General features: G+C 40.0%; 1 protein-coding gene across 2 annotated transcripts in view; it reads left to right on the top strand.

Annotated features, from left to right (window-relative positions):
• LOC130414458 (cytosolic carboxypeptidase 4) overlaps positions 1-12,301 on the top strand; it is a 143,147-nt gene that overhangs the window by 41,520 nt on the left and 89,326 nt on the right. For both annotated transcript variants that reach the window (XM_056740380.1, XM_056740381.1), the window contains 3 exons: positions 2,697-2,734; positions 8,653-8,861; positions 9,161-9,329. In XM_056740380.1, coding sequence (XP_056596358.1) covers positions 2,697-2,734; positions 8,653-8,861; positions 9,161-9,329 — 416 coding nt within the window. The remainder of the gene's footprint in view (positions 1-2,696; positions 2,735-8,652; positions 8,862-9,160; positions 9,330-12,301) is intronic.

Raw genomic sequence — 12,301 nt, 5'->3', positions numbered from 1 at the left:
GCGCACAGCTGGCGCTAATTCACAATTACTCACCGGACTCGAACCACGGTCTCGCCCCGCCTACTCTACTACAGGCGCGTTATAAGTTGTATTAGACACGTAAAATTGCAAAAATGAAAATGCCATAACAAAAGATGCATTCTATCTAAATGCGAATAATCTACGTCAATTCGTGGTATGATTTGACTAAGACAGCCCAAATGTATAAGCAAGTAAGGTGGGCGTACCTGTCAGTACAATTGATTTGGAACCTGATATGGTAAGAGGCGTTACATTTCTGTCACACGCTTGCAGTATTCGACCAATCACTACGCACTGGATAACTGGCCAATCATAGCACACCTCGCTTTTCAGAGCAATGAGCTTCGTAAAAAATATGCACGTTTCAGAGTGGCGGGGCAAAGAGGAGATACAAACAAGTAAGGTACGTGGAAAATACAGCGCATTTGAACCTTAAATCATGCAAACACATTGCATTACATCTAAAACAAACAAAATTATTTGTTTTAGCCGTGTCACAAGACCCCTTTAACTGCTATTCGTAGCGATTGTCACTCTTGTTGACTTAAAAAATGTCAAAATCATGTTAAAATAAAAAATACCTGACATGCAATGTTACAGATTTTAAAGAGTGCGTTCCCTCCAGTACCAAGACAAACCTTTAGCATTAGTTGTAAGTGTATATATCTCTGTATTATCTCTGTGAACGAATGTGTTAAACAGCATCTCTCAAGCTTTTAAGAGATCGTATCAGCATTGAGAATCAACATCGCTCTCTGATGAATACGCAAAAGTACTCGGGGCACAGGCGGAACAGATCAACAGATCTTCCGTATTGTCAGGTTCGCCTGCTGGCTTTTTGCTGACAGCCTGGCCTCACGGCTCAAAGCATCAACGCACAGATGTTCTGCGGGGACTTAAGTCGCGCTGACTGATGCAACACGTCATTTCGGAAGAGTGCCAAGCAGTTTGCTGGTAGAAACAATGGCATTTGCCCGCCGCTGAAAATTGAGATGATATAAGCAGCGTGCGAGATGAGTTCTTTTTGACACTGCAAACTGAGAAGCTGCTGGGAAAACGGCTTGTCAGAATGCTGGTTTTGCGTCACCAAGCTTGTGTCTGGTCTACCGCTGGGCTGTCTGCGTTTTGTGCACTGTTGCCATTGCAGAACGGGAAATGACATATTGCTGCTGTGATCGAGAATTAACGGTGTTGAACGTTGTGGGGGTCTGTAGTCGATGAGCCCTTCAAGATCTTCAAATGGTGTGACCTGAAAAACAGTGAGAAAAAGGGATTGTGGCTTGTTCGTGGGTGTCCCATCAAGGGCTGAAAATAAAGAAAGGGAGTCTTATGGGTAATTGACAACATCACCATTTAAGGCCAAATACAAAGTGTGGATAAAAGGTCCGGCGTTCGTGCGTGTCATATTTTTTGGTGTCAACATCGATCCACACAGCACCACGTATAGTTTTCAGCAACAATGGTAAATCCGCAATACCGTGAGCCCCCCGACCTTCCTCTCAGATGATTCCAATTGGGATGTGATATGAGAGGTGAAATTGGCTTAATAATGTTGTTTGTGCATCTTGTAGCAGATGGCACAAAGAAGTATTCTGTGCAACAGGCACCGAAGGACCATGATGGATGACTCGCGTTTGAAGAGAAAGCGAGAACCCAAGAGCGCAATAAGATGCTAATGTGATGAATAGGGTGAAATGACACAGGGTGTGTTGCTGTAAAAATCAAAGATGGGAGTTTGTCTAGCCTTTATAAAATATGGCCTTCTCGGTGCTTGTTGTGATTCTTGCGCAACTTGTTCTTGAAACAGGCAGCTTCAATCGTTGTTTTGTGATTTTAGGGTTCAAACCCGACTCATCTAACTTAAAGGAACAGTTCACTCAAAACTTTTATCATAAAAAACATTTAACTTTTTGTCATTTCAACGTGTATGACTTTCTCGGTTCTGCAGAACACCGAAGAAGATATTTTAAAGAATATTGGTAACCGAAGAATAGTGGTTCCTTTACACTTCTATGGACACAGAATCAAGTCAATGGGAAGCACCATTGTTTGGTTACCAACATTCTTGGAAAAATCTTCATTTGGTTTCTTCAGAGAAAATAAAGTCAAACTGGTTTGAAATGACGAAAGGTTCAATAAACGATGACCGAATTTTCATTTTTGGTTGAACTATTCCTTTAAACTCATATTGGCTGCTTTATGACAGGTCAACACCACACAATCTTCTTTCTTTCTTTGCTTGAATTTTCTCTGACATCTCCTCTTCTTTTGCATCTCAACACTACGAACCCTCCCACAATCCTTTCCCACATTTCAAAATGTCAACCGACACACCGTTTCCAGTATTTATGGCCGGGTTGTAGAAAGCCATTCATAATTCTTTGCTCGCCCCCGTCTACAGCGTGTGGAAGAATATGGAGACGCTGCTGATTCAGCGGGCTTCCGGAGGCAAAGTAAACGGCCGTGATCACAATGACAGGAATCTTTCTTTATATGGCAGTAGCTTATCCGTCACCCTGCCAATGCTAAGTGCAACTGGAAGCGTGCCCGCTGCACGGCACTTAGCTTCATGTGTATCAGAGGGGAAACGGATGGAGCGTGCATGACGCTGCTGCAGAAATGAAGTGCATCGCGTACATTTTTTAACATCAGATTTGTTTTCTCTTGTTTTACAGGGCGGCCGTTGATGCTTTTACGGCGCTGTTACGCTCAAGTAAGTGTTCATTGTGATGTTTCTAGGGCCAAATTCTTGCATGCTTAGGTATGTTGGGTTGCATGCTGATGGATAAACATGATGTCACGGTTTGTTCCAAAACTTATCTCACTCACTACATAGGCAGCTACCTTCTAAGACGTCATACCAACTATAAAAAGTATGAGTAACTTATAATATGGGCATTTTGGTTAGAAATGTATCCGTTGTTTTTAACTGTTGCTTTGTATTCTGGGATTTTGGTTTAGATATCGCATATGTTAAAAGAAAAATTTGGGTCAACTGTTTGTCTTTAAAGTGATAGTTAAATGTAAATTTGTCATCATTCACTCACACTCTTGTCTTTTAAACCTGTATGATTTTCTTTCTTCTGCAGAAACAAAGATATTTTGAAGATGTTGTTAACCGGCACCCATTGACTTGAATTGTTTTTTTGTCCAGACAAGAGGAGTGAATGAGTGCCGGTGCTGTTTGGTTACAAAGCTTCGTCAAAAGATCTTCTTTTGTGTTCTGCGGACGAACAAAAGTTAGCAGGCTTGAAATGACAAGAGCGTGAGAAGATGATGAAACACTTTTTTTGTCGGGGTGAACTGTTCCTTCAATCCAGCAACAAGTATCTAAATCAGAATTAAATTAAGTTCAATTTAATATGGTTCATTCGGTTTTCTTGACATGCAATGCAACAAAACTAAACAACAATCAAGACGGAACAACAACAATAATAATCTACAATGAAGTTAATATGCAACTGTCCATTCGAATTACAATGTATTCAAAATGCAAAAAGTACATTTCGAATTCCATATTCATGATTCTTCACCGAACCTCCCTCTCTTCCACTTTATCGAATATCAGCTTGCATACATTTAGCATTAAATCAGTTCATTGCTGAACATCCGGATTTTGTTGTCATATCTCTTAACAATCTTGCTTGCCAACTTCTTGTTTGTTTGCCTCACAGGGGTCCCATTTTTCTCAGGCTGAAAACTGCATGATGTTGTTTTTCTGTAAACAGAGTATAGTTAAGTACAGAAAGTACACCTTTTATCAAACTGAAAGCTCTGCGTGCTTGCACAAGCTTAATCAACAGCCATTGCAGTTCACCCGTTGACCTGCAGGTGGCAGTGTGACCCTTTAAGTCCCCCTTTGAGAACCGAGGCTCTGCACCTGTTGAAGCACCGCAGTCAGCGTGCTGCTGAATAACGTAATGCTCTGTGGGGCTTTTGTGAGTCTCCTCTAAAAGAAACGTGTCTGGTTGGCGATGCCGCAATTAATTCGTCTCTGTCGGGCGACCGTGGAGTTGTCTGTGCCCTTTGTCTGAGCCGTTTGTATTTCTCTTGATAATCATCTGAGGCATCCGTATTTCCTCCAGCAATCGCTTCGGAAGCATTGTCATATTTTCTACACATCAGATCTGTGATGCGGCGTTCGCAACACCAGCTCGAGCAGGAATTATATAAGAGTCTGCGATGACAGGACATATACATATTTCTAGCCTCCTCGGTTTAACTCTTAGGAACCCTTCGGCTGCCAAGTACCAAGGAGTCTGTATTGCATGTCTCATAAAGTTTTCTGGGCTTAGAACTGGGCCTTTACTTCAAGCTTTGGCATTAATATTTTAGATCGCTGGACTTGTGGAAGTCATAGGACTCCAGTTCATATCTTCCTTACAAGAGTCTCGGAAGAGATTCATAGACCAGAACATATACGCTCATAACCCGGTTCCACACATTTTCAAGTTTCTGAATCCTTTCTCACATTGTGGACAACATGAAAGTCTCTCTCCCTCTTTTATTTTCTTATTGGAATTCCATAACCTCTTGTTTGTGTGCAAGTAAATACCGTCGACCTTCATAAAGCAAACAGTCATGCTGGTTCCCAACGCTCTCCGCTCCGGCCTCCATTAGATGTACTGGGCGCGCAGTGCGATTGGCCGCTTTCCAAACCCTTCATGAAAAACAAGTACAGTCTGGGCTGAGAGAGACCGGCAAACTCCCTGGCAGGGGGGCGTGCGGCGACCCTCGGCCCTTCTCTGAGCATCTTCGGCTGAAGAGGTTTATGGAGAAACCAGCGGAGGAGGGAGCTTGAGAATTTCTCTGAAAGGAGGAGAGAGGAATTTTTTTGACAGTTACACAGGCAGGCTTTCATACATTGATTAAATAATGTCAGTTCTATCCTGGAAAGGGATCACTTTGAGACACGCAGTGAATCTAATCCTCCGCTTTAAAGACCCTGTGAATTCCTTTGACGAGCACTGATGCCGTTCTATGGTTTGTGTGTGAGACGGACCTTACTTCAGTTGTCATTCGGTTAAAATCCAAGCCAAACCAAGCTTTAAAAGAGTAGTGCATCCAGAAATAAAAATGTCCTCATGCTGTATATGGCTGATCTTGTTAGCTGAACACGAAGAAAAAGCATTTTATTTTTTTATTTTCATAAAAATAACCATCACTTCATGAAGAGTTCATATGCAAAATCAGATGACTCACTTTTTAAAAACGTTCAAACATTTCTTTTGTGAGCTATATCGAACTCCAGCGGTGTTGTTTAGAATTAAGTAATAACTTAACATCTTATCATCACAATAAAATGCTATAAAAACATGATTACATGATAAAAACATTGTTTTTTGAAAAATGTGTCATCACATAAATTCTTCATATGGATCCCAAAATGAAAAAAGGTAAAAAATGTTTATCCATCTTTAAGGCAATTCAAAATAAAAGTCATTAATGAAATTAAAAATAATAATTGATTACCTTGTGGTAATAGATGTTGTCTGATAAATTGGTAAGTGTGAGAAAAATGTACCATGTTTAGCAAAATTGAGAGTAAAACAAGCACATTTAGGCACTAAATTACGATGTGAAAACACATTGATCATTTTATATCTTATTTGTTCTCTTACGTCACATGACTTGTCAAAGTTATAACGCGACATGCAAGAACCACATAATTCATATGCGTAAATCATAAGCTAATTTGAATTTTTGGGTATACTAAATCTTTAATAAGACTTCTGTTTGTTTTTTTGTTTTTGGAATATCAAAGGGCCTGTTTCCCTCTCTCTCTTTTTTAAATAGCCAACAGGTTTTTTAATATATCTTGAACTTTTAATCATGATTTTACTTGCTACAGCAGTTTGTTGCAGGCGCTACCATCTGATTGCACAAAACTCTGCTTAGTGCTGCATGAGTCATCGATACCTTTAGTCCTCTGCGAGAAAGAATGTGCATTTTAAGAGTTCAGGAACGGTTACCCCCAAAATGCAACTTGTTCATTTACTCACCCTCAAGTTGTTTCTAATGTATAAATGTATTTATTCTGATGAACACAGACAGAGATACTCGGAGGAATGCTTGTAGCCAAACAGTTCTTGGCCACCATTGACTACCATAGTAGGAAAAACTGCATTGTAAAATTCTTTGTTCTGTTGAACACAAAAGATTTTGAAGAATGAAGGAAAGGAAAGTGCTGGGGCACTTTTGTCTACCGTTGTCAATTTTCCTACCATGTTGGCCAAGAACTGTTTGGTTACGAGCATTCTTCCAAATATCTTTCTCTGTGTTCATCAGAACAAAGACATTTTTACAGATTTGGAACGACGTAATAAATGATGACCGAATTTTATTTTGGGGAAAGTAAAATTCATCAAATATAGGAGTACGCTAGCATGAAGATAACAAACACCAAATTTGGGTTTATATTTCACTGTCTGTTAAATAAAATTGCTAAATAAAAATACTGCTAACTAAATAAAACTGTCATGTTTGTAAGACAATATCTTTTTGTTAAATACAAAACTAAAGTAGCCTACATTTGATCCTGACTGCCTCCTGTGTGGTTGTTTTAGATATTCATAAAGTCCCAAAGGTGGGCTTTTGCGTAACACGTCGTGTACTAAAATACGTCTGGTAAATTTCAGCTGTGGTTTATGCTCACGATATCCACTTCACCAAAAGTATTATCAAGAGCTGGTTGTCTCTAATGGCATTAGTGAAATTCTGAAACAGTAAAGCAGAGACATGAAGCAGTTTAGTCCCAAGGGGAACAACATTCTGTTTCATAATGCAGTGGAGTAACATGAGTCAAACATTGTGTTAATTTAGATAAATAGTGAGGTTTATGGCTTATCTCTCATTATGTGGTGCACTGTTAATAAAGAACAGAAAGAAGGGATGTTTGGCTGTGATGCTGGGGTGGTTTCCAGGGCATTGCTCTGTTGTTGCTAAGGGGTGATGACTGGTGTTAAGCGTATTGTAGGTACTTGCTAGGGCTTTACAGGGTAGGCATAAAATTATCCCCAACCTTTTCTGATGTCTAACTTTGGCTCTAGTTCCCTCTTCTGTATTAGAATAATATATTTTTTGCCCGTTTTATCATCTCCCTGGACAAATTGTAAGTCTGTTCACTTAAAAGCCTTCTTCTCATCAACAAGCTGCAGGATTTAGGGTATCATTCATATCCTCAGCAGATGGGCTCTGATCAATAGTGACGCTTGCCAGCAGCTTATCCATGTGACGACTTTGCTAGTCGGCCAAAGTTAATAGTGCCATCTAACTTAGTTGCTAAGATACTGAATCTTGGCATTATCAGCACAACTGTGTCCGCAGGGGTTCGAGTAGTTTACGTTTAACATTCTTTTACAATGCATACTGTAAACGTTTGTTCATTCGGAGAAGATACTACTGGAGGCCAACAAGAATATCCAGACCTGTCACTGACGTGTAAGGAACAGAAATTAAGTTGTCATTTAACCTTTTGTACCACACTGAGGGTTTGCACGCTTCTGTGGCACGTCTCTATTGCCATGATGTTATTGCTTTGTTGGTATGGGTCTTTAGTGCCCGAATGATGTATGTTCTTATTACGCTTCACTAATAAAGAATACAACAGAGCGAGACACGACAAAAAGAGGTTGATGTGAATACGAATGAATCCTATAGCTGTGCTTCCGTTCAATATTTGCCTGTTTCTAACAGGTTAACAAGAAATAATGTATATGATTATTTCTCTTGAAACATAAAAGTGGCTTATATTCATATGGGCAGTCAGTTTCCAAGCTTTTGTTATTATTTAACAATCATTATGGGCTAGTAATGTTTGCCTTATTGTTCAAGTTTGCCTTAATGTCAAGATAACACTGCAAATAACACTGACATATAGATGTTTTCAAAGCAACATCATAAGTAAATGGTGCTGCGCATGCAGGCATTCATGGATGGCACTTAACTTCCAGTACACATTCGCAAATTATAGAGGGCATTTAGATTATTTCTTACAAAAAGAAAAAGAAACCCATAAGAACCGTTACTTGGCTAAACTTGCCTCTCCAATATTTTGAATGTGAACTGAGATACCTTTAAATCATCTTTAAAGGCGACAAAACTACAGGACCCATTCAACAAATTGTTTATTTAATACAATTATTATACAATAAAATAATAATATAAAGTAAATGGAATTAAATATAAATAGTTACATTGTTAGAAAGTAGCAAGACCGATAACACACACAGACCGGTAGTAATCTGCAGTCCAGGCACGAGCGTTCGATGAAACCATTTACAGAAATTAACAAAAAATTTCATGTTTTTTTAACTTGGTAAACATTTGACTTAATAACAATGCAAAGTTGGTCTTTTGTGGGAAAACAAATGCGGTGTTATGGTGGGACTTCAAGTCTCACGGGTCCAATACGTAGAGATGCAAAAAGTACAGATAAATTATTCTGAAAGTATGCCAAAAATGTACTAAATATTAAATTACCTGCCAACATATTTTTCTTACTTTTAGTGTAGTTTAAACACATTAAAGACTGAAATTGATTTTACTTGAAGGTTAAAGTTAGGTAAACTTTGCCGGAGAATTGATCGCCTCCTTTCAGTACACATACTGTATCTCATCATTCTCCTTCAGAAGTCAACTGTCGGACTGCCGTTGCCAAAGGCTACGTCTCTGATCTTCTGAAGCTCTATGAAGACTGGCACAACAACGATGCCAGCTTTGAGAACATTCCTATCCGCAGAGCCCTGTTGCATTGTATGCATCGTGTCGCTAACACGAGTGCCGGAAGGGAGGCCCTGGTCGCCGAGGGTGGCATGAGTCTTCTCTTCCAGACCACTCAGGTGATATTTTAGTCCTTCTCGAATCACATTTGTGTGTGTGCGGTTGAACTTTTTAAGCATTTCTTTTTAAGCCTTTTCGCTATTGCATTTATCTGTTCTTAATGCTTAAATTTTTTCCCTTCGAACCGCATGGTGGTTTTTATCGGTCTTGCTAAGTAAACCCGTCTCGATCATTACGAGACGCTGTGAGTGTTAATGTTCTGTAAAAAAACACATTTTTGCTTGTGCTGCGTATTTGTCTCGTTGAAAAGTTTACACAGAAATCATACGTGACTCATTATAATATCTTTCTTTTGAAGACCTTCTTGACTGTTAAAACTTTGGAGTCACTTGTGGAGCCCGCAGTCCAGCTAATGCGGAAGTGCTATCCCAAAGTCCCCATTCCTGTGACCTCAGATAAGAGTGTCTACAGCTTTCCTCTTCCTGGTAGGCCTGTCGATGGCTGGGTCGCTGATTTAGGACCCTACGGTAAGGTCTACATTTCATTGGTTTTTAAGCCGGTTTCTTTATTACTCTGCCAAACACCCAATAGTTGCTATTATTCACCTCTCAAATTCTTTCCTTTAGAGACACAGAGAATGTCTCACTCCAGAGATTTAGCCTTTACACACTGCCTCTGGTTATTTGTGCTTGACAAAGTCGTTATCGCCTTGGCCAAATTTGCAATTGTTATCACATAGGCACTGGGTATTTAATGAGTCTTTCTGTGTCAACACAATATGGCCTATTTTTCTTCTGCATAACACTGCTTTTATTGTAAGACAGATAGAAAAAGGTAATTGGGAGAGTTTGAAAGTGCGATTTTTCGTGTCTGTGGAGCATTTGTTGACAGCGTAGGGATACCATTGTTAGCGTAGGTTACATGAGTTAAAGGGACAGTTCACCCCCCCAAAAAATCATTATTTAATCACCCTCGAGTTGTTCCACATCTGTATAAATTCAATGTTGTGATGAACAGTTCTAACCAAACAGTTCTTGGCCACCATTGACTACCATGGTAGGAAAAATGACAATGGTAGTCAAAGTGCCCCAGAACTGTTAGCTTTACTAAATTCTTCAAAATATCTTCTTGTATGTTCAAAAGAACCAAAATAGAAACTAGGAAATAGAAAACATTAATAAATCTGCAGTTTTACCAAAATGTAGGTTATATTGAAAACCGATGTATAAATTAATGACGTTACGCACTTACTTGGCAAACACGTTTGTTTACAACAAGGTCGCCCTAATGCAGATATCCCCTTCTGACAAGGTCAGGAGCTGAACAGCAGTTTCGAGCAATAAACCAGAGTAAAGCAAAACAATAAGTAGATATTCTTGGCAAGAGACCAGCAGATTGTTCTTCGCTGACCCACAATAGTCTATACCCACTCGTTTTGGAGCGAGCTCTGAGGTTGTTGCCCAGGCAACCCTGCCCAATGACACTGCGAATACGAGTCTCGCTGTCGGGTGCTTGACTCACTGCCGCATAGTGGAGTGTGTTGGTGTGTGTTTGTATGAATCACCTCCACTTGCGTTCTGCATTTCTGTAATAACAATTTCCATCAAACCCTTGCTTATGTGTTGAGTATCGTTGCATGTACACACACACACATACGTGCACTTCCCAGACATAACAACTTATAGATCCAGACACCACAGAATAGTTTTCCTGCTGGGCTTGTATCACTAATGAGTTTACTGTTGCTTTTATCTTGTACAGGATAAGAGAAACTCGAGGAGGCTGATATCACGAGCGAACAAAATGATTATCTGTTTGTCACAATGAATAACGCAGATTTTTTTTAACCACTGGGATAATACGTATTATACCTCCCTCGCTTACTAATGGAGACGTTTCCACAGAGCGTGCAACGTGCGAGCGGCCGTCGTTAGCATTGTTAACATGCTAATCGCCAATGCTAACATCTGTGGCGCTGACGTCAATCACTTCAACATCTAAACGCAAAGCTACGGGTGGCAATAAGTGACCCAAGGGAGGGCTTCGACGCTGAGCGTATTTGCTGCTCAATATGGCCGGACAGATAAGCAGATATCAATCGCCACAACCCCATTCAAGTAGACTGCAGTTATATCATCTCCTCTTCATACTATCTACTAGTATATTTAGCTTCTAAAATCACAGGAAAACACCCCTGGGTAACATGAGAGAGATCACTGCAGTGGTTTAGTATCATTAATCTGTCAAGCAATTCGTACTGATGATAAACTGTCGTGAACCAGTTTAAGGGGGTTTGCTGGTCTTAAAAGCTGGTCAGGGTTACAGGGTTATTTTTAGCAAGATGGGTTGGAAGACCAGCTTTACAGATAAAAACTAGCTTAGGCGAGCAAACTACTCTGCCTTAGATTTATTGAAGCTATTTTTGTCAGATGAGAAGCACCTGTTTTTTTAGATTACATCGAGAGATTAATAGATAAACACTGGCTGTAATAAATCTCCATAAAAGGGAAGGAAGGAGTCGGGAACCGGAAGACATTCAAAACATTTAATAAAGTAATATAACAGCCGGTGGCCCCTCACGGACGACCGCCGGCGAACAAAACATAAATACAAATACAAATACAAACATAACACAAGTTCGGGCCCGGCCCTCTCTCTTCGACGGTCCGGTCGCTCGTTCCTTTTATATGCTCCCATCTCCTACGTAATTCACAATTACTGTACTCACCGGACTCGAAACACGGTCTCGCCCCGCCTACTCTACTACACTGGCATTGCCTTTATAAATGTATTTTTTATTTAGCATCATAGCATCATTTTCCACGTTTCTTCTTTTAACACCCTATCATATTTGTTAAGGTGTGGGTTTAGAGTAAAGGTGTGTAAAACTTGAAACACCAAGGATTTAGTCAAAACCAACACGCCCACGGATCTGACTCGAAAACAAAAGGCCATTTACGGAAGTTGTGCCACTCGACGGTCAACACCTCTGACCGCAGCTATTTACGTCATAGCAAGTCAACAGTCCTATCTCTTTGAATGGTGGAAAGCTGATATTTCTAAACTCTTTTGCAAAACTCACAATGAAATGGCATATTCCCGATCAATGATTAAACTGTATATGGACTGTACCATAACTTTGGTTTGCCAAGCCTAAATCGCCTTAAAAATGACCTTTTCCCAGGTCGTTTCTCCGCATGCGCCCAGGCTGGCAAGTGCCTCATAAGCCCTGCCCCAGAGAATCGTCAGTCTTTATTGATTGACAATTGGATCATTCTACTGGAAGGCTGAGCCTTGTTGAGCGTGTTGAGCGTTGTTGAGCGTTGCATTCCTCTCCATTCATTTTAATGGCAGTGGCGCATCTTGTTAATTTAAATATTCTGTGGTTAAAATGAGTACTACATTTTGTTTTTATTCAAATAATTTCAAAGATTTATGGTGTTTCCAACTACAAATTTTGTAGTAGAAGGCAATTCTGACATACAGTATAAAGGCATAC

The sequence above is a fragment of the Triplophysa dalaica genome, chromosome 24 (genome assembly GCF_015846415.1).
Source record: "Triplophysa dalaica isolate WHDGS20190420 chromosome 24, ASM1584641v1, whole genome shotgun sequence".
Classification (NCBI taxonomy): domain Eukaryota; kingdom Metazoa; phylum Chordata; class Actinopteri; order Cypriniformes; family Nemacheilidae; genus Triplophysa; species Triplophysa dalaica.
Note: the sequence above shows the minus strand (reverse complement) of the source record. Positions and strands in the feature narration are given on the sequence as shown.